This window comes from Cryptomeria japonica, chromosome 6, assembly GCF_030272615.1.
Source record: "Cryptomeria japonica chromosome 6, Sugi_1.0, whole genome shotgun sequence".
In the NCBI taxonomy this organism is placed as follows: Eukaryota; Viridiplantae; Streptophyta; class Pinopsida; order Cupressales; family Cupressaceae; genus Cryptomeria; species Cryptomeria japonica.
Genome location: NC_081410.1, coordinates 19980645 through 20003958, shown reverse-complemented (window position 1 = coordinate 20003958; position 23314 = coordinate 19980645). Strand labels below are relative to the sequence as shown.

Genomic DNA, 23314 nt, shown 5'->3' with positions numbered 1-23314 from the left:
TATCTATGTTACACAGGGACGCTTCCCCTACCCTTTTTGATGCATCCCCATTTTTGGGATGTCTTGGGGATGAGGGCACACATTAGGTCAGTCCCCAAAATTTGTATATTTGCTGGAAATGTGGGAACATTGGAGAGTTGTAGAGGGGACAGTCGGCCATCCCCGAGACGATTAGGGACATCTGTGATGTCCCCCAACCATCCCCCTTTTTGTAGCATTAGTCTAAAAAGAACACTCAAATGACTTTAAAAACATTATTTTATTTATTTTTGGTGCCCCCCCACACCTTAGGTCTCCCTAAATGGGAAAAACAGCCCCTTTTCAATGCATTTGAGTTCATTTTTATGTTCGTCAAAAAAATATTGCAGCTTGCAGCAAGGTTTGAAGTTGAAGGAGGAACAAATTTTTCTAACAAGGTTTGAAGGAGGTGGTGTAAGAAAGGTTGAATCTAAGACATATTTTGTAATAGAACCAAAATTTCTTGACAAAGGAAAGTCATTCTATCCGTTTACTTTTTTTTTTTTTTGAAGTTTAAAGTAAGAAATCTCTAATTTTTTTTTTCCATTTTTCAATTTAAAGTTTCATTAAATCTCACAAGACCAACTTGAGCAACAATGAGAATGACAGTAGTGACAATGAAGTGGATAAAACTCAAACAAAATGCAAGATTTTAAGCCTCATCAAAGTGTGAAAGTGTTGGGGGGTGGAGGTGGACAGCCACCAAATCCATTGGAGTGCCCTTTAGAAGTCTTAAAAAAAATATGCGAAGGGCCCTTTCATAAAAAACAAACCTCTTCTCTAACTTGTGACAGCCATAGATACCAAAAGTAAAAATTCAGGGGGGAGTAGGGTGTGGTTGTGTAACATTTGCTAGGACGAGTTTAGAGGGAGCTACACAAGGGTATGGTCTCATTTCTTGGGTGTTACATCTCATAGAGTTAAAGTTTGTTCAGACATAAAGGAGGATGAGAAGATAGAGGCTCATAGATTGCACATGAAGGCAGAAATGAGGTCTTGAGGTTTGATAATATCGGCACATTCTTTTGCAAATGTACATTCATAAATGTCTATGACATCAATGGTTGGTAGTGCTACTAGTGATATTGCCACAAGACAAAAGAGGAAGATTAGTGGTGGTGAGAGGCCAGGGACAGTTGCAAGTATGTTTAATGCATAGGCATGGGATGCAATAGAGTCTTCCATTGCCAATTTTTTTAATGCCCATGCCATCCCATTTTAGGTGGCTTGTTCCTTTTATTTCAAACAAATGATCAAAGATGTAGCCTCTATTGGTCTTGTTGATGTGAGTTTTGTGACCACACCAACTCAAAATAAAATACCAAGGTATCTTATCCACTCTTGAGCAAAATCCCGTGTAAGCTAAGATTGCGAAAGATCATATAGGTGACTCCAAGGTTCTTCTGTGACAAGTCCTAACGTGTGGATAAGCTCAATGGTCGTTGTGATATGCTGGTAACACAAAGGGACTTACGTTTGGATCATTCTTTCACTTCTTTGCTGTGGCTGGAACTTCATCATCGAATATAGCAATTATGTGATGCTTCTGCTTTGAACGAGCTTAACTAGAATGAATTGAAATTAAAGTGGGAAGGGTTAGTCTGACAGGTCCTCACGTGTGGATAAGCTTAATGGTCGTTGTGATATGCTGGTAACACAAAGGGACTTACGTTTGGATCATTCTTTCACTTCTTTGTTGTGGCCGGAACTTCATCATCGAATATAGCAATTCTGTGATGCTTCTGCTTCAAACGAGCTTAATTGGAATGAATTGAAATTAAAGCGGGAAGGGTTAGAGAATCTATTCTACTCCTAAGGACAACGATATCAATGGATAGTGCTCCAATGGATGAATTACACGTTAACCAAGTTTTGCTTTGCCAAGCTCAACATCAACTCCACAGGACCGGTGCAATCTTCCAAGGGTTATGCAAAGAGTTTTCATATCATAATGAAACAATGTACATTTAATGATCGAAGTTAAGCATCCATATTAAAAAAAGGCCCAGGCTAACTTTACACTGCAAATAGGAATCATCTAAGTGCAAAAAGTATGAACCATTGAAATTCATCAAACATTGTCACATTCTCCATTATTATCAATGCGCTTCTAACAATTTGAGAAATTGAAGGAACACCATGCAACAAGTTGAAATAATCATAAATCTACCATATCTTCAATGAAATCAAATTTTATTTCTCCAAGTCTTGCAACAATGTCTTCTCCTTCTCCTACTCTACTTCTACTCTAATGAGCAAGAGCTCTTCACTTCCAATGAGCTAATCATCGAATGAATTACAAATGAGAAGGCAGGGCCTTTTATAGAGATCCTCCCACAAATGAACAACCAATATTGATTTGAAATCAAGGGCCAAGATTACACCATGCAAACCCTAATTAGGGTTTGACCAAGAATATGATGAATACTAAGAGGGGGGGTGAATTAGTATGCCAAAAATCAGTGTACTTAAACACTTTGCTAGACTAACAGTAAACCGGTAAAACAGTTTAGCAGACAAACCGGTTAGCACACATGCAAACCAAATAGCAAATAATGCATTCACCCACAGAAGCACAAACACCATAACACAAGATTTTGACGTGGAAACCCAAATGGGAAAAACCACGGTGAGATGGAACTCACAAGTAACTATCTGCAGAATAGGAACCAGACCGGTTAAGGTTAGACCGGTTAAGGTCATACAATGTTCTTTACTAGAACAAATCCTGTTAGGAATCTCAATCTTTGTTAGGAGATAAGTCCGATTAAAGACTACCTTGCTAGAGGATTTTAGATCCATAGATGTGAACCACCTTGTTAGAGGATTTACAAGAGGCTTTTGGGCCTACCCGGTTAAGGGCTTCAGACTTGTCGAAGATGTGAATAATCAACAAGTGAGTGATCTAGCAAATAGCACAGATTGCTTGGTTAGATCCTTGATAGCTCATTCCTAATGCATTCCAGCATTACTTCAGTCTTCAACACATTCACACTTTCTCTAACTCATCAACCACCTTTAAACCCTCGTAACTTTTTAAAACCCTAGACATGATGTCCTTATAAAGGAATCTGATTTCATGTCGGTCCCATAGGATTACAATACAATTTCCTAGGTTCAATGCATCTAGACATATTCTGTAACACGACACAAAAAGCACCGTTGAAGTGTCAGCACCGTCAAACAATCGGTGGATGGTAACTCATCACAAAATGCCGGTTGGTAACTCATCACAGAGTATTACCGGTTCATGCAAAATACCGGTTGTCGGTTTGACAAAATGAAGACTAGGAAATATGTGTTCTGCCGCTTTGATCCTTCGTACCGCTTGAGATCCTCGAACCGCTTGGGGTCAGCAGACCGCTTTAGATCGGTAAACACTTTCTGCAAAACACCAATAGTCTAAGGACTATAAGGTGTCATACCAGTTGGGAACAATTGTCAGTTGAGTATAACTCATACATATAAAAGTGATCTCAATGCAAGTGTGTGTCAATCAATGACAATCACAACATAATCATAAAAAATGCCAACAGAATAACCCTTGAGGCGCAAGGTAGTGGGCCTGGCAATTAATGAGGCATCACGATCACTAAACATTTAATAGCCCATCACTTAGAATAGCACACCCACTAAGCATTTAATAGCCCATCACTCAGAATAGCACACCCACTATCCCTCTCTCTGGCGGCAAATGCAATGAATTGGGTCATGACGGTGTGGAGACGTTTGATTGGCCGGAAGTGACAGAGTGCCACCTCAGCATGCTAGGCACCATGTGGACTCGGTGACTCATCACGAGGAATATTCCATTTTGACTGATTCGGATGGAGTATATTCCCAAATTGCATCATTTGGACCAAGGTTCTAACTTTGATCAACTTTTTTGAAATTATCTCTTCTTGATGTACTTGCTTCCTTCCATGTACTTGCTTGGGAATTCACCTTCTTGAAATGGATTGGACTCCCTTGTCAACGATTCTGTCATTCTTGAAATCTTTCACACTTGAACTTTCTGACTTTTGATTTTGGATTTCCGGAGGAAACTCTTCCTTCTACATTTGCGCTTGAACTTTAATCTTTGAGGTCTTGAACCGGCATTCTCTGGAACTGGAATTCCTTTATGTTTTCCGAACTTCCTTGTAATGATACCCTCGAACTGGAGAGATGAATCTTTGATGCCCCTTTTCGTCCTTTGACTTGCCAAATGCCATATCAAAGACATTACCTTAAGCATTAAATTCCATGCCTCATGTCATTTCTCCACCTTGGGGGCATATGAGACAAGTGGAAGGAATTTTCAATGCCTTAGACAAATTTTGTTCATTCCAAGACTTCATGAAGTTGGGCGCGCTTGAAGCTTGGGGAAGGAATTTCTCCAACACTTAGCCACATTTTTGAGTTTCCATGCCTTGAGAATGCTTGCATGCACATAGAGGGATAGGAGGAATTCTCCAACACAGAGTCAATTTTCAATTTACATGCCTTTAGGAATGCTTGGGCACATTTGGAACTTGGAGAAGGAATTTCTCCATACTTAGTCAAATTTTTGAGTTTCCACACCTTCCTGAATGCTTGAGTGCATATTGGGCCTGGAGGAGGAATTCTTTGATACTTAACCATTTTTTTTACTTTCCAAGAATCTTGGCATGCTTGGGGTCCGAAGGAGGAATTTTAACACAGCCATTTTTCATGATTTCCAAGTCTGTCTGTATACAAGGGCAAATTTTGTGCTTGAAGGAGGAATTTTTTACATGAGGAATAATCCTCCTTGCCTAGGAATTTGAGCCCAAGGAGGTCTTCCTGGTGCATTGGAGTGGCAAAGAAGGATTTTTGGGTTTTTTGGAAAATTCCTCAGAGAAGGATTTTTGGATTTTCGAAAAATTCCTCAAAGGATTTTTGGATTTCTAGAAAATTCCTCAAAGAAGGATTTTAGGATTTTCGGAAAATTCCTCAAAGAAGGATTTTCGGAAAATTCCTCAAAGAAGGATTTTCGGAAAATTCCTCAGAGAAGGTTTTTTGGATTTCTAGAAAATTCCTCAAAGAAGGATTTTTGGATTTATGGAAAATTCCTCAGAGAAGGATTTTTTTATTTTTGGAAAATTCCTCCTTTTCTTGGGAATTGCGCCCAAGAATAGATTTTGCCATACTCAATTTTATTGAGGAGGATTTCCAGACTTAGTCAAAATTTGATCACCTGCTTGCTCATTTGATTTTTCAGATTTAGAATTTGATCACCTGCTTGCTCATTTGATTTTTCAGATTTAGAATTGGAAGCTCATTATCTTTTTGCAGTCAGTGCATCACCTATTGCCAAGAATAGACCTTCCAAAAATAGACTTACTAAAAATGGTGTTTTTCCAAATACCAAATTAGGGAAACGAGGACACATTGAAACTTACTAAAAATAGACATTGCTAAAAATAGTAAGTTTGTCCAAAGTCAAAATTAGGCCATTGGTGCCACAGTGAAACTTACTAAAAATTGTAAGTTCTCAGAAAATGCTCAAATTTCACTGGTAGGTCCTTTGAAGGATTCTCTTTTCAACACAACTGAAATTCCACTATGCCCTTGATTACGGACTTCCTTTTCGAGTATGCAGGATAGAAACCCTAAAAATAGACAATGCTCGCTTCTAGACTTAGGACAAAATTATTAATAGTGAATTCCTTGATCTGGAGTGCATTTTTACCCTTGGGGAGGAATTTTTCAAACAGCCAAAATTTTGGTTGTTTCTCCTTTATTTCTTCATCAGACCTTTCAATACTTAGTCAAATTTGCATCAATTCATCCTTCTTCTAGTGAATTCCTTGTTCTATCATTGCAATCGCTTCCTTGGACAATGATATCATCCACTCAATGAAGTCCTCTTCTCAACATCCAAAGTCTTGCTCCCCACAATGTACCTAAAAAAGACAAGGAAATGTTGTGAAGTACAAGTATCAATCAAGTCATAGTTAGCAAAATGCAAAGTTTGAAGGATAAAACAATAAGCACAATGCATTTCTCAATACATCAAAACCCTAATTCTCAACTTGATGACAATATTAAGACTGTATCTTGTCTAGGTTGTATATTCCTTAAGAATCCATTCCCTACATAGTTATTTCATTACTTTCAAAGATCAAAATCCAGTCCAACAAGACCTCACAACTCATTCCTTAGGGTCCGGAGATGACATTGACCACAAAAGACTTGGTTTATTCAACAAAAAGAGGGGGTCCCCATTTGCAATTGGTGTTGTTATATGGAGCCTAATCAGACTTGGAGGTTAAATTTTCCCCACTTCTATCGACACAGTTTCCCCCCAAATTATTTAATGGGGGTTTAGGAGCAGCGCCCCGTTGGCCCCAAATGACTTATTATTTTATAAAGGTGTTGAGTGTTATTTTTTCTATTGGCTGACATGTTGTAACCCTAACTTTGTAACCGACATAAGTCTTGATAAAAGGCTAAGGGTTGGGGTTTTTTTTCTGTAGAGAATTTTGTAGCATTTTTGCAGCGGTATTGAGTTGCAAGGGATTGCTAATTGTAATAGGTTTGATTTGCTGGATAATAATATTGGACTCTCTGTTTGGTGGATGTAGCCCAAGTTTGGGTGAACCATGTTAAAATTGTCTCCTCATTGTTATTATTTCTATGTTTTTCATTCCTCTATTTAATCTTTATTTGCATATAATTGATTTTTTTTGCGTGGAATTCCTAACAAGTGGTATCAAAGAGGGTTGTGTTTGATTATCGTTTGCAGGAAGGTCTCACGATTGAGTGGGAGTCTCACGGTTAAGTGGGAGCAATGGCAAATGCGGGTAAATTGAAGGTAGAAAAATTCAATGGGCAGAACTATCAGTTATGAAAGATGCAAATGGAGGATTATCTCTATCAGAAGGATTTATGGAGGCCGTTGGAAGGAATAGCCAAGAAAAGCACAATGATTGATGATGATTGGAATATTCTAGACAGAAAGGCACTGGGAACCATTCGGCTATGCCTGGCACAATCCGTGGCATTCAGTATAACAAAAGCAAAGACAACAGATCAACCAATGAAAGCTTTGGCAAAATTGTATGAAAAATCCTCAGCCTCAAATAAGGTATTTCTCATGAAGCATTTGTTTAATCTAAAACTGATTGAAGGTGGATTTGTGACAGATCATTTAAATGAGTTTAACATGTTTACCAGTCAATTGACCTCTCTAAAGGTAAATTTTGATGAAGAAGTTAGAGCTCTCATGATATTATGTTCTTTGCCTGAAAGATGGAATAGTTTGATAATGGTAGTTAGTAACTCTATTTTTGGTTCAAATACCCTAAAATTTGATGATGTTGTTGGTGTTATTATGAGTGAGGAAATTCGTAGGAAAAGCTCAGGTGGATCCACATCAGGTAGTGTTTTGAATGCAGAAAGCAGGGACAGATCAAAGGAGAGAGGAAAAGGTTTTGGAGGTCGTGGGAAGTCACGAGGAAAATCAAAGGACAAGAGATCCCAATCCAAAGGACTAAAAGATTGCTGGTACTGTGGGAAACCGGGTCATCTAAAGAAAGATTGTTGGTCTCAGAAGAATAAAGGAGACAAACAAGAAGGTAATAAGGAGGCAAATTTGGTAAGTAATAAATTTGAAGATGATGCTTTGATTCTTTTCTTAGATAATGTTGATGATTTATGGGTTTTAGATTCAGGGGTCTCATTTCATGCTACGCCCTATAGAAGTTATTTTCTTGATTATGTCCAAGGGGATTTTGGGTTGGTTTATTTGGGAGATAATGAGCCCTGTTAGATTGTTGGAAAGGGAAGAATTAAGATTAAGTTGCAGAATGGGATTCATTGGCTACTACAAGAGGTAAGGCACGTTCCAAGGCTGAGTAGGAATTTAATTTCAGTAGGGCAGCTAGGTGATGAAAGCTGCATTGTTACTTTTAATGATAAAAATTGGAAGGTTTCAAGAGGTGCCTTGATAGTAGCAAAAGGTGTGAAAGTAGGCACCTTATATCTTTGTATAGTTCATACTGTTCCTTCTACTTTAGTTGTTGCAGAGAATACCCAAACAGATTCAGGAACAATTGTTGCGGGTTCGCAGGAAGAAACTAAAACAGTTGTTGCAGGTTTTTAGATAACATTGTGGCATAACAGACTTGGGCATATGAGTGAAAAAGGTATGAAGGTATCTTCTCTCAGTTGTAAGGCACGTTCCAAGGCTGAGTAGGAATTTAATTTCAGCAGGGCAGCTAGGTGATGAACGTTGCATTGTTACTTTTAATGATAAAAATTTGGAAGGTTTCAAGAGGTGCCTTGATAGTAGCAAAAGATGTGAAAGTAGGCACCTTATATCTTTGTATAGGTCATACTGTTCCTTCTACTTTAGTTGTTGCAGAGAATACCCAAACAGATTCAGGAACAGTTGTTGCGGGTTCGTAGGAAGAAACTAAAACAGTTGTTGCAGGTTTTGAGACAACGCTGTGGCATAATAGACTTGGGCATATGAGTGAAAAAGGTATGAAGGTATCTTCTCCCGGTGGCTCTTGATATTATGTTACATTCATAGATGATGTAACTAGGAAGGTTTAGATTTTTTTCTTTAGGAAAAAATCTGATGTATTTGAAACATTTAAGAAATGGACAAGCTTGGTTGAGAATGAGACTAGTAAAAGACTAAAATGTCTCAGATCTGATAATGGTGGTGAGTATTGCAACAAAGAATTAGAGGATTATTGTTCCTTTAATGGAATTCATAGGTAGAAAATGGTCCCAAGGACTCCACAAGAAAATGGAGTGGTTGAGCGCATGAATAGGACAATAATGGAGCGTGCAAGGAGCATGCGATTGCATGTTGGGCTGCCTTTAAACATGTGGGCAGAGGCTGTTAATACTGCTGTATATTTAATTAATAGAGGTCCTTTAGCTCCTTTGGGTTGTGGTATACCAGAGGAAGCATGGACAGGTAAGAAGGTGAGTTATTCTTTTCTCAAAACCTTTGGATGTGAAGCATTTGCACATGTACATTCTGAAAATAGAACCAAGCTGGATGCTAAATCAAAAAAGTGAATGTTCGTTGGATATGGCATTGATGAATTTGGTTATAGGCTTTAGGATGTTCAAAATCTGAAAATTGTGAGAAGCAGGGATGTTGTATTCAATGAGAAGGTGTTGTACAAAGATCAGTTGCAGCAGCATGAGAAGAAAGAAAAGGATTATGTGGTGTTGGATGATACTCCAGATAGTGATGCTCCAGTGGTTCCTCATGCTTTGCAATAGCAACCCCACAAACTCCAGTAAACGTTAGACAGTCAACAAGGCTAAGTAGACCTCCTGACAGGTTCTCTCCCTCTTTGTATTCTATTTTGTTAACAGATGTTGGTGAACCAAAAGGATTTGATGAAGCTACGCAGGTGGATACAAAGGTTCAGTGGGAGCTTGCAATGAAAGAAGAAATGGACTCCTTACGAAAAAATCAAACTAGGGAATTATGTAAGTTGCCTGTAGGTAAAAAGGCTTTACAAAACAAATGGATTTATAGGTTGAAAGAGGAAGATGGAGGTAAGCACAGATTTAAAGCCAGGTGAGTTGTGAAAGGATTTGCATAGAAGAATGGCATTGATTTTGCTGAATTTCTTTCTCCGGTTGTTAAGATGACTTCTATTCGTACTGTTTTAAGTATTGTGGCTGTTGAAGATTTGTATTTGGAACAACTAGATGTGAAAACCGCCTTTGTCCATGGTGATTTGGAGGAGATATATATGGAACAGCCCAAAGGATTTGAGGTCAAAGGTAAGGAGAAATTGGTGTGCAGATTGCAGAAAACTTTATATGGCTTGAAACAAGCACCTCGGCAATGGTACTTGAAATTTGATAGTTATATGGTTGAGCAAGGCTACAACAGGTGTAATTCTGACCATTGTGTTTATTTTAAGAGGTTGGACAATGACAACTACATTATTTCATGTTTATATGTTGATGACATGCTTGTAGCGGGGTCTAACATGGATCACATTAAAGAGTTAAAACGACAGTTAGCAAAATCATTTGCTATGAAGGATTTGGGAGCAGCAAAACAAATCCTTGGTATGAAAATTTGCAGAGGTAGGCAGAACAAAAAATTGACTCTATCTCAGGTTGATTATGTTGAAAAGGTGTTGCAAAGATTCCATATGGAGAATGCAAAAGCTGTCAGCACACCTTTGCCTAGCCATTTGAAATTGACTAAGGAGATGTGTCCCAAGACCCAAGAGGAGAAAAATAAAATTTCCAAGGTACCATATGCTTCAGCTGTAGGAAGTTTAATGTACGCCATAGTATGCACGAGACCGGATATTGCACATGTTGTTGGAGTCGTAAGCAAGTATATGAGTAATCCCGGATTGGAGCATTGAAATGCAGTAAAATGGGTTCTCAAGTATTTGAGAGGTACATCCAATAAACATTTATGTTTTGGGGGCTCTAATATTGATTTAGCAGGTTATGTAGACTCAGATTTGACAAGGGATATTGATACCATGCGCAATACTACAGGTTATGTCTTTATTGTAGGTGGGACAGCGGTGAGTTGGATTTCCCAGGTGCAAAAGGTGGTTGCTTTATCCACCACAGAGGCGTAATTGAGAAGGTTTGATGCAACTTTGCCTTGGAGAGGAGATTTTAGACCTTGGGATGATGGATTCTAGCCTGGGAGAGGAATTTCACTCCTGACCCTTCCAAAGGGTCCAGAGCGAAAATCCTTATAACCCTCATTTTCCTTCCTTGTTTTGGATGGGCGTTGGTTTATTAGGCATTGTGTGTGAGTCTTGATGTGTTCTTGCCTTGAGAAGTGTTTTGAAAAGTGAGGATCCTGTCCAAAAATAGGAATTTCGCTCCTGACCCTTCCAAAGGGTCCAGAGCGAAATTCTTCATAAGCCTCATTTGCTCCCTTGTTTTGGATACCAACCTTGTTCCATGGGCGAATTTGGGAAGGAAATAACATGTCTCTGCCTTTTGAGGTGATGGAATGTAGAAATGTGAAGGATTTTGGCCAAGATTAGGAATTTCGCTCCTGACCCTTCCAAAGGGTCCAGAGCGAAAATCCTTATGCACCTCAATTTATCACTTGTCAAGACCAATTTCATAGTTCCTTAGGCATGTTTGGGGGATTTTTGACATGTTTTGACCTTAGGAGGTGAGTAAAGGTGGATGAGATGAAGATTTTAGCCAAGAATAGGAATTTCGCTCCTGCCCCTTCCAAAGGGTCCAGAGCGAAATTCACTATAATCCTCATTTGCTACCTTGAATGGGCTTCAAACCTGGTTCCTCAAGTGGAAAACAATCTATATTTGCCTCCAGGAGAAGATTGACGTTTGAAAAATGAGCAATTAAAGCCTAAATCAAGATTTTTGCTCCTGACCCTTCCAAAGGGTCCAGAGCGAAAATCAACCTAAGACTCATTTCTTGCCTTGTTTGACCAAATTTTGATTTGCAAGGCATTTTGAAGGGGAAGAGTAGACATGTTTGGACGTTGGAAATGTTTGAAAGCTTTGAAAAAATGAAGGATTCTAAACAAGAAGGTGAATTTTGCTCCTGACCCTTCTAAAGGGTCCAGAGCGAAATTCCTTGCAAGCCTGTTTTTTTTGACCTTGCTTAGACCACAAACCTTATCTCCTGGGTGAAGAATGATGTTTTGTTACCTCCCAAAGAAGATTGGAGTTGAAAAGATGAAGGATCAAGTTAAGAATGAGAATTTCGCTCCTGACCCTTCTAGAGGGTCCAGGGCGAAAATTCTTCAACCACCCATTTTCCCTTGCAAAATAAAGTCAAACTTGGGTTGGATGTGAGAGGAGAAGTGTTTTCTAGCCTTTTGAGGTGAATTCAACTTGAAATGATGGAGGAATAAGCCATAATTAAGAAATTCGCTCCTGACCCTTCCAAAGGGTCCAGAGCGAAATTCCTTACAAGCCTATATTTTTAACCTTGTTTGAGCTTAAAACCTTGTTCCTAGGGCGAAGAGAGATGAGATTTTACCTTGCAATAAAGATTGGGTTTGAAAGAATGATGATTTTGGTCTAAAAAGGGAAATTCGCTCCTGACCCTTCCAGAGGGTCCAGGGTGAAATTGTGCAAAACCTTTCTTTTCCCTTAGTTTCATGCCAAATCTAGTGTGGATCATGATTAAAGAAGGCCTTAGGAATGACTCCAAATTGCCAATGATTATCAAGATTGAAGGAATTGAGCCCAAATGATGAAAATCGCTCCTGACCCTTCCAAAGGGTCCAGAGCGAAATTCTAAAATCCACCTATTCCTTTCACATTTGTGCCAAGCTAGGCCTAGACAAAGACGATAGAAGCCCTTGAAATTGCCCTTGAATGGATTTTTGTCTCCAAAAATGATGATTTTGGGCTAGAGGAAGAATTTCGCTGCTGACCCTTCCAAAGGGTCCAGGGTGAAATTCATTAGAGGTCCTGTCCCTAGCCATGATTTCTAGCGAAATTCTCTTTTCTAGTCATTTTGAGGTCAAACAAAATGTTGCAAGCATGGGAGAGGGATCCAAGGATGAGAGTCCAAGTAGACAAAGTGAGAAGAATGGACTTGAGTGAGGGAAGACAAGCTAGGAATGAATTTCGCTCCTGACCCTTCCAAAGGGTCCATAGCGAAATTCTTCAAATCAATTATTTTTTCCCTTGTATGAGGCCAAGGCTTTGATTCTTAGGGCGTGGCTAAGGATGGAAGGATGTTATTTAGCCTTGCAAGATAGATTGGAGTGAAGAAGATGAAGGATCAAGCTTAAAACTTGACTTTTGCTCCTGACCCTTCCAAAGGGTCCAGGGCGAAATTCACAAAATGTCCTTTTTCCTTCAAGTTTGAGCTAAGCCAAGACGATGATCAAGGCAAATTGGACCTAAATATGGCCATAGGCATGTGTTTCAATAGGTTTTGAGTCCAAGAGGTAAGGATTTTGAGCTAAAGAGTGGATTTCGCTCCTGACCCTTCCAAAGGGTCCAGAGCGAAATTCCCATTATCACCTAATTGACCCATGTGAGAAACTAAAAGGATGGATCCCTAGACTTTGTTGGACTAAAACAAGCATATGCTCACCTTCGGGAGGATTTTGAAGTAAAAAAATGGAGTAATTGAGGCCTAACCAAGAAAATTTGTTCCCTACCCTTCCAGAGGGTCCAGGGCGAAATCTTTTGAAACTACTATTTTTCACCTTGTTTGGGCCAGGCAAGGAGCTGGCTATGAGGTAACGTTGAAAAGAGGTCCAAGTTGGCCAGGAATGCAAATTTCGCTCCTGACCCTTCCAGAGGGTCTAGGGCGAAATTCTTATAGGGCCTGTCCCTGGGGAAAATCTTGAGCAAGCTTCATTTTGATGTCTTCTTGTTGATGATTTAAGGTATAAAATGCTATGTTAGAATAAATATATTATGTGTCCTTAATCATCTTATGGTTTGTCTTGCAGATGAAAGAAGACCAGGGTAGATCAAGGATGACCTCCACAAGACCAAGCCAGGACAAGGATGACCTTCTCCAGTCCAGCATCAACAAGGACGACCTTCTCCAGTCTAGCATCATCAGGGACGACATTTTCCAGTCCAGCATTCCAAGGAAAGGTACACCATCCATCCTGCACATCAAAGACAAAGGAGGTCAGAGCAAGGGTCCATTGGAGAAGCAGACAGTTTTAGAAGAGTTAACTAAAGTTAGCTTCTCAGCATCATCAAATTGAATATCTACCAAGTTGCAAGTGTCAGACAAGGTGGCATCCCAGTCATCACTCCTCCAGTCAGATTGGTCCACCTCAGTGTGTCCAAATTCAATGTACCTGACTCATCAAAGATGGAACTAACTTCGATGTACCTACCTCGGTTATCCATTGGTCGAATATTCCAGAGAAGACATGTGTCCAAATAATGCAATTATTTCATTGGCCAGAATTGAGTTGGTTGTAACAAACCCTAATTAGGGTTTTCATTGTAAAATCTCGGCCATTGATCTCAAATTGATCTGAGCCGTTGAATTGTATTGTGGGCACTATATAAGCCCTGGCTCCTCATTTGTAAAGGGTTAATAGATAATAGTTAGTCAATAGTTGATAGTAGGTGAATAGTTAGCTAATAGTGAATAGTCAGTTGATAGAATAGCAATTAGAGTAGAATAGCAAGAGAAGGCAAAGATTGTTGCCAAGATGTTGTTGTAAAAGACTTGTAAAACTTCATTGAAGAAATGGTGAAATCTATGGGTTGATTCAACAATTTGCATGGTCTTTATACTTCTCAAATTTGATTTCATGTTTTTAGATGAGTGGAAGAAATGTGTTTGATTGATGGTGAAATTTGTATATCCATACTACTAGCAGTTTGTTGATTGCAGACTTGCCTTGTGTAGTCAACTGGAATCATCCAGCTTAAGCTTAACTTCAATTGTCGCTTCTTCATTGATATGCATCACCCTGATGGTGTCTATGCTTATAGTGATGATCTGAACATCATAAAGCTTTCCTCTGAAGATCGCACTAACCTTGTGTAGATGGTCCTGGGATGTCAAAACAAGACTTAGTTAGAATTTCACCAAAGGTTATTCATTGCTCCTACATTCTTAGTGTCAGAATTAGATCCTTTCCTCACCCTCATCCTTTTTCTTTTTTTTTTCAAAATCTAGGCCAATGAAATCTTGTGATTCCAGCAAATCAGACGTTCAGGTCATCGAGTGTAAGTCCCCTTGTGATTCCAGCAAAATCACATCATACCACAAAGAGCTTATCCACGAGTAGAGATCCTACATAATAGGAACTTTGAAGCTTCTCCGATTGATCCTTCTGCGATATCTTCAGCATTCGGGAGCTTTATTCAAGAGAGGATAAGGTACCTTTAGGTATTTTATTCTGTGTTTGGTCGTGTACAAAATACACATCAACACGCTCCCAAGGCGGGGTCAAGGGGCAGTGACCCGCGGGCCCCAAACGACTTTTATTATTTTATAAAGGCATCGGGTGTTATTTTTTCTATTGGTTAAATGTTGTAACCCTATTTTTGTAACCGACATTAGTCTTGATAAAAGGCTAAGGGTTGGGTTTTTTTTCTGTAGAGAATTTTGTAGCATTTTTGCAGCAGTATTGAGTTGCAAGGGATTGTTGGTTGTAATCAGTTCGATTTGTTGGATAATAATATTGGACTTTTTGTTTGGTGGATGTAGCTCGAGTTTGGGTGAACAACGTTAAAATTGTCTCCTCATTGTTATTATTTCTGTGTTTTTCATTCCTCTGTTTAACTTTAATCTTTATTTGCATATAATTGATATTTTAATGCGTGCAATTCCTAACAATTGGGCGATGTGTGAAACCGCCACAAGAAGTCCCTCTTTTGTATCCTCTGGAGATCATAAATTATGCACTAACCTCCTAGTCAAAAAATATTCTAAGGTTAATTTGCTAATGGAGGATATGTAGCAAACATGGATAGAGACAAGTTGTTCTATTGTGATGAATGGGTGGACCGATATTATACATTGGCCATTCATCAATATCATAGTCACTTGCCTAGTTGGCTCTTATTTTCTTAGAGCTGTGTATTGTTCAGGTAAGCATAAGGATGCAGACTTCTAGTTTAGCATTTTGAGAGAGGCCATAGAGGAGGTTGGGGCCTCAATTGTTGTATAGGTGGTCACTGGTTTAGCACGTGCAAAATTGCAAATTGACTAGTATGATGGTGGAGGGTGCTTCCAAGTACATCTTTTGGACCCCACGTTATGTTCATGCATTGCAAGACATAAGGAAAATAGACTGGGTGAAGCTAGTGGTGCAAAAGTTAGAGATGTTCAAATGTTCATTAGCAAACACCACACCTCAGCTGCTCTCTTCAGGATGTTTTCAAAGGATTTCTCCAAACCTGTTGAGACAAGATATGCCAATTATTCATTTTGTTAGAGAGGATTAGTGTTACAAGACTTGGACTTGGTTCGGACTCGGCAAGCTAATTTTCGACTCAAACTCAAACTTGGTGCCCAGATTCAGCAAAAACTAGGCAAAGACTTGGCAAATTGAAAAACCCAAGCAATTAAGAGATTTTAAGGATTAAAAACTTCTTTCATGCACCTCTTAATAAATAAACTTTAAAGACACAATAACCTCATCAAATAGAAGTTGCTTTAATCACATACACAAGTATATATCGATCACAAAAGTATAAATGCAAATTTTAGTTGAAGGAAATAGAACATTTAGATATATAAATATTGTCAAATGTATACAAAACTCATGGAATATGAAATACATGGCATCAAAACTAAAAATATAAGTCTATGGCTTAGAGGAGTCTGCATTACTCATCCCAACATCATGGCAAGTTATGCGCTGGTGTCCAAGATAGGTCTTGGATGATGATGTGGCCATGATATTTTCTTGTGTCTCAGTGACTGTTGTATTTATTCAAGTGAGGAATTATTAAAGTTTTCTTGAAGTCTTCAAGATTGCATGTTTTGTTGTCAAGCTCATTAACAAAGAGGAAAGGCTATGTAAAAAGATAATTAGTTATGCTCTAGTTTGACCTTAGCAAGGATACTAATAGATGGAATTGTTTTATGAGTTGTTTGTGCAGGGCATGATGATACATTTTTACATTATGAAAATTCCATTTCTTGCCAACTATGACTTAACTTGTATTCAATAATACAATGATTGTAGCATGCCAACTTTGCCTTGGCAGTCCTTGTATACTAAACAAGTTGTCCAATGTATGAAATGAGATAATTCTTGATTTTGGCTTTGACGAAGATGTAGAGTTTTGCAACAAGGGATATGTACTTTGTAGATTTTGTTCTCATGATTCATCATTGGCTTGGTACTTACTTAGACTTATAATTTGATAGGGGGGCAACATCAAAACAAGGTTGAGGGTAGCACCCTTTGTGGGGGTTTGACAATGAGAGAGAGAAAGAGAGATAGGTCTAGATCTTGGGGGAGTGAGGAGAGAGTGAGATAGAGAAAGGTAAACAAAGGAGATATATTAAGAGTTATAGGGAGAGACATAGGTCTAGAGTTTAGGGGAGATAAAGAGAGTGAGATAGAGAGAGAAAGAGAATGATGATTGGAGCTTGTTGATTATTGAAATTGGACTCGGTCTAAAAGAAGATCTAAAACCTAGAATCTGCATTATAACTTCTAGAGATTTGAAACCACTCTCAAACATCCTGCTAATATATACATGAAATACAACCTAAAGTATTGAAATGTGGCCTTTTTTTTTGGTCAGTAAAAGAGATAGTTTTTATTAATATGAAATAGATTAATACATCGCTATATCATGATTTTTATAAATCCGCCCATACAAAACAGAAATTTCTAAATTTTGCTGGTCCATGGAACATATCTCTAATCGGTTCACATCGATGGACATAGCATGTCATAAAATGAAAATAGGTATGTCTCAGCCTTAGGGTTTTTAGGTTGCAGTAAAGGGGCATCAAGTATGTAGACTAAAGAAGGCTCTATATGGCTTGAAGAAGGCACCCAGGTCATGGTTGGCAGGTATTTAGTTAAATAGGGATTCAAGAGGAATCCTTCGGATCCAAATCTGTACATTGAAAGCATAGGCAATGAGATCATTCTACTAGTCATTTATGTAGATGGTATCATCATTATAGGTAATGAAGTGCATTTTATTGAACAAATCAAATGTAATTTGAGTAAAGCTTTTGACATGATTGATTTAAGCCTCCTACATTACTCCCTAGATGTCGAAGTTTGGCAAATAGGTGGTAGTATTTTTATTTCTCAATCTAAATATGCTAGGAGTTTTCTCAACAAGTTCAGAATGACAAATTGCAAAATCTCATCTACACCTATGCAGAAAGGGCTGAAGCTTTCAGCTAAAACATACTCAGAGGAAATAAATGAGTTAGCATTTAGGAAACTTGTGGACAGCATTTTGTATCTTACAGCCACTAGACCTGATTTGAGCTATGTTGTGAGTTCTACTTCTACATTCGTGACAAACCAAAGGTAGAATATTGGATTGCAGAGAAGCAGGTGTTGAGATATGCGAGAGGGGGACTGATAGGGAGGCAACCTAGTTTGCCATCAATTTGGTTTCTTTGATGGTTTGCTTCTATCCCTTTCTAGGTTCCAAGTCTACCCCTCTAGACTTCTAAGGGCTTCCCTACCATTTGTTTGCTTATCTCACCTTCCTCAAGCTCACAAAGTAAGCTTGTTCACTAAATCCTTGCAGGGGTTTAGGACACGCACACTTTCGCTCTCTTTTTGCAAAACCACCCATCTTGTTTGGTTTAGCAAACTTTTCCCCATGGTTACACAATGTCTCATTTTCAGGCTTGTAGCCTTCTGGATCTTTTCCCAGTTCTTAGCAGTTTCCTTCCTCTGCAAGTTATCTCCTTCAAATTACTGATACCTAGCCGGACTATCACCAAGCTCGCCTATGCTCAGTATGCAGAAATGGCGATTGCCATTTCTTGGTCTCTCTCAAATGAAAACCTACTGTACATTTCTGGCTCTGCTTGACAATCTCCAAAGATCTTGTGGAGTTTCAAGTTAAAGCCATTTGATTATTGCAAATAGGGAACAAAAACTGAAAAGGAAAGCTATATTTACAGATCCCGAATTTATTCACGGGCTCAAATCACCAACTCACAGAACAGAGAAATGAAACAATTACATTAACAGCTTACGTGAAACGAACAGAAATGAAACTCTAATTGAAAACCAGAAAATGGACTTCTCTATTGGATTTCTGAAAAACAAAATGTGTTCTCCGAGGCAATCGACAAACAACGATCAATGATCCACGATCAAAGATTCACGATTAACCATTAGCCTCTTACAGATGCCCGTTGGGTCTTTTTATACATACATCCTCTGTTTGGAACTCCTATTGGACGAGATAAATCTCGTTACCAACCGTTTCCATTTGCAACTGCACCAACGGTTTTAAATTTAACCATCTGCGACAGTCTGCATTCATGAGAAACACAATATCCCACATGCACCAAGAACTCGGGTCGGTTCGTATTCATAAACACCGACAAGACCATCTTCAATGTCCAAGTGTTTACCTTTTGGACTCTGGTTCGAGCGCACACCTGTAGTCGGTCTCTACTCCTTCGGCTATCAGTAAGACCACAAATGCGTTGCTCCGATCTCTCGATGAACCAATAGACGACTCCTCCGATAGCCGATGACATCTCGATCGTCTGATCTTCCTTGATCTGCTCAATCTTTATCTCAGCTGAACTACTCCCTCTTTTGCCACGGTGTTACTTCCTCGTTTGTCCGCGCATCCAGCTGGGCGTCACTGGACCGCCACCTCACCAGTCGCTATGTCGCGGGGGATAACTAGCGAGTATCTTCATCATGCGGTATAGCAACAATCCTTCGATCATTCCGGACTTGCTCACCTGTTAACTCGCCTGAGCTGCTCTCTTGTTGAATCCCACCACTTTTTCGCCAAGTTGTGGGGAATAACTTTCGTGCATCTCTCCATTGCGGTATAGCGACCGCCGTTGATCCACCTTCAACCTGCACGGTCGTTAACTCGCCTTTGTTTTTGCACATGCTTTGTCGCCAAGTCGTGAGGATTATCTGGCGATCATCTTCCCATCGCGGTATAGTGACACCCGTTGGATCATCCGCGATCACCGTCCGAATACAGGTCAAGTTAATCATCGGGGTAATGTGAAACCGCTCCTTCCGATACTCGATACAACCACTCCAAAATCTGGCGAACCCATGGGGGTAAGACTTGCCAATCGGGGGTAGGTCTTGCCGATAAGAGAAATTTTAAAAACTGCAATTAAACAACCATACAAATGGACTAGAGCCAGTCCTTATGTATGTATTTACGTGACCACTGGAAGGTCTCACAAGCCAAAATTGTTTAAGGGCATTTCAACCCTTAGGTGCTCCTGCACCAAGGACACTTGACTTTGGCATTCTATATAGTAGAAGCAAAGATCCTAATCTGGTTGGTTTCACATATTCAGATAGGGTAGGTTTTGTTGATGACAGAAAATCCATTTTTAGATATGTTTTCAGTCTTGGCGCAGTTACAGTCACATGGACAAGCAAGAAGCAGCAAGTAGCTCTTTCATCGGCAGAAGTAGAGTATTGAGGAACAATAAAGCAGTATGTGAAGCAGTATGGCTCAAAAGGATGCTTTCAGACATGAAGATGCCTCATGTAGTGTAATAACCCGATCAAAATTTCTACACCAAATTTTTGCAATTTTTCACCATTTTAATGCACGGGCATTTTGTCAAACAGTTGGCTTCATGCTGGTCTGAAACTTGTTTTCAATTTGTTTTGAATGGATATTATAATAATTGACATAACATTGAAATCCCATCTTCAAATATTACCAACATCACATTTATACAAAATTATTATATTCATTGTGCTCATAGAGAAGATTTATACAACATTTTGCATTGCTGTTACAAATTGAAATGCACAGGAATTTCACACAGCCGAACATTATCAATGAAAACTTAATGTTTAATTAATTAATTGCTTACCTGGTCTAAAGACTAGTCAACCATCGAATAAAAAATCCTTCCTCCACTCATTCTTAAGCTTGTATAGCTCCCATTTGAAAGTACAAAAGCCCATATGAAATACCACAGCAGATATAAAGCTGTGATACCTCCTCTAGAGACCGTGCCAGCCTTAGTAAGGTTGAATGGGGCCCACTTGGGCATAAGGTAAGGCTTCAAGCCTTCGTACCAATGATCACCCAACTTGTGCTATGTATGTTTTGGGTTTCTGAGTTACATATGAAGAGAAACCATAAAGAGTTTTGCATTTGTAAATGTAAACAATTTTGCATTTTGAGTTGCATGTGTAACCTGATAGTATTCTGCTAATAAGAAATCTTTGGTCTGCAAGATCTGTAATCAAGTCTAAGGGGTGCTTAATGACAAATTTTTGGGATATTCGTATGCATAAGGTGTGGCTAAGCCATGTGAGAGTTCTTTTTCATTTCTCTATAATTGTACTATCAAGATCTCTAGGAATACTCTCCTTGGCCTAGCAGAGGCAGAAGCATAGAAGAGGTACCTGCTCTTGTCAATTGATCCATATTTGTCTATAGTTTGATCATGAGTTTTTCCTTGTCAGTCTGAACTGACGAAGGTCCTCAAATTTAGAACTTGAAGTGCATTTTCTAGAATTGCAGGATACAATTTGGAACACCAACACACACGCTACGGTTATTGCATGCATGAGAACTCATGATTTTGATCATGTATTTGAGCATAATCCTTTTTATCTTAATTTTCAGCTTCTTTCTTATTACTTCTAACTTTGTCTATTTTCTTGAAAATCTAAGCTAGAAAATTAATTAAAAAAACTGAAGCCATATGATTTCACTTATCATTTATTTGATTTCTGATAGTCTTTAATGATTAGATTTTTCCATGAATATATTTTTTTCACTTTCTGATAGCTATAGAATTTTCGCTTCTAGTTTATTTGTATAGTAAGTTGTCATGAACATATTTTTTCATTTCACTAGGTATTAATAGTGATTTGTTTAGACCTGAATCTACATAGATGTAATCTAGGTGCAGTAACTGCTTATGTATTTATAAATTATTTGCTTATGAGTGTTTAGCTATACATCTAATATTCTTTTGATCATTTGTACCTACACATTTTCATATGGTTAAGTGCGCTGGTGGGTTTCAGGTTCGATTCTCCTTCACTGCACATGGTCCAGAGTTTCACATGCCACCTCCATATTCAATTGTGATTCAGGTATGTTTCAACTTTCAGTAGGAAGAGGTAGACTAGTTTTAGTATGCAGTATGCAGTTTCTTCTTCTATTTACAAATGAGCTTTCTAACATCTATTTCAGTTTCCAGTTAGTACTGTCAACGGCCTTTCCAATTGTGATGTAGGAGTCTGAAAGAGGATCATGGCACATACCCATAGCAGGTGGAGATGAGATTCAGATCTCAAGAAAATGGCTGTGTGTTACAAGGCCTGTTAAGCGTCAAGGAACAAGGCGGCCTAGTCAGGCATCAAAAAAAAAAAGTAAACTAGATTCCAAACTCCCTGAACCTGAACATGCTCATGGAATGCAAACTGGTGACTCAGATGTAGAGTTTGATGAAACTGAGGTCTCAAGAGCTGACAGCAACAATCAAAAGGTTCTATGTCAAGACCTGCCTACTCAAGCTGCTCCAACCACAGCTGGACTAGGGAAACAAAAACATTGTTCATCACTTTTAAGTCAATATACTAAGAATAAAAACCAGAGAGAACACAATTTGGTGCCACCTGCATTCTCACTCCCTGCTTCAGTAACACTAAAGAAGATTGAGACTTTGCAAAACCATAGACTTTTCTACTGATTTTCAAATTTGATGAGTGCGATCTATCTATGATCGATGAGTGAGATATATCTATAGTCCATATTGGCACCTTTATGAAGATTCTTATTCTTGCAGTTCTCTGTATCTAGTACTCCTGGTGTAGGTGGATTGGCAAGCCCTGGTTTACTCCGGAGTTTGGTCACGAGGTCAAAACCTTTGTGCCCTTTATTCAAAAGGGGTTCTCAAACTCCAAGTTAGCTTGCTAGTTAGTCTAGGACCTAATAGTCACCTTCACTTCTACCATTCTATATCCAAATGCTGCTTTTATAATGGGACAGTTTTCAATCAGTAATGGCTAAGTCATTTTGGTTGTATCTGTAGCTTCCCTTTTCTACAGAGCAATCTTTAACTTTGGTCCCAACATATCCAATTCAAAGATATTTGAACAAAGAAATCTATATCAAAAAAAATGTTGATGTGCAGCTTGCTGGTTACATTGCATATTTGCAAATTAGCCAGTAAAAGTTCTTTTTCAGTTGAAAATCATGATGCTTGATGCAAAGCATGGCAATTCCCAATAATTGCAAACAGTAATTTATCATCAGTGTTGCTCAACATAAATGATCAGGGAAGAGCTCAGTAAGTTATATTTATTACATGGTGCACATGCTGCAAGATGTTTGTACTTTGTAGTGTATATCTAATTTAAACAAGATGAAACATTCAATAACTGTTTAGAATTACAGTGACTATGGACATGAGTGGATTGCATTAACCTCATTCCAAACTCATTGGGAAATGCTGAATGTTTAAATATGTTTCTTACCTACAAATTGTCTTATCAAAGGCAAAGACCAAGAACCTAAATTAGCAGATGACGAGCAATTGCAAGTCAACATTCTACATGACCATTACATGATCAACAAGTCCAATAACCAGTTTGTTTTGATTATGCAGCAGTTTTCTTGCCATTTTTTGTCATAGTTCAGGATTCTTATTAGAAATTTCATGATTATCA

The 23314-nt window shown here is 38.7% G+C and overlaps 1 protein-coding gene across 2 annotated transcripts in view; it reads left to right on the top strand.

Moving 5' to 3' along the window:
- LOC131048028 (proteinaceous RNase P 1, chloroplastic/mitochondrial) overlaps positions 1–22952 on the top strand; it is a 50919-nt gene extending 27967 nt beyond the window's left edge. Inside the window, exons 6-7 of one of the 2 annotated variants that reach the window (XM_057981855.2) lie at positions 21668–21736; positions 21880–22952. In XM_057981855.2, coding sequence (XP_057837838.2) covers positions 21668–21736; positions 21880–22335 — 525 coding nt within the window. In that variant the 3' untranslated portion in view covers positions 22336–22952. Of the gene's footprint in view, positions 1–21667; positions 21737–21843 lie in introns of both variants that reach the window. The other variant, XM_057981856.2, reaches the window with a different exon arrangement.
- Positions 22953–23314: the final 362 nt, after the last annotated feature.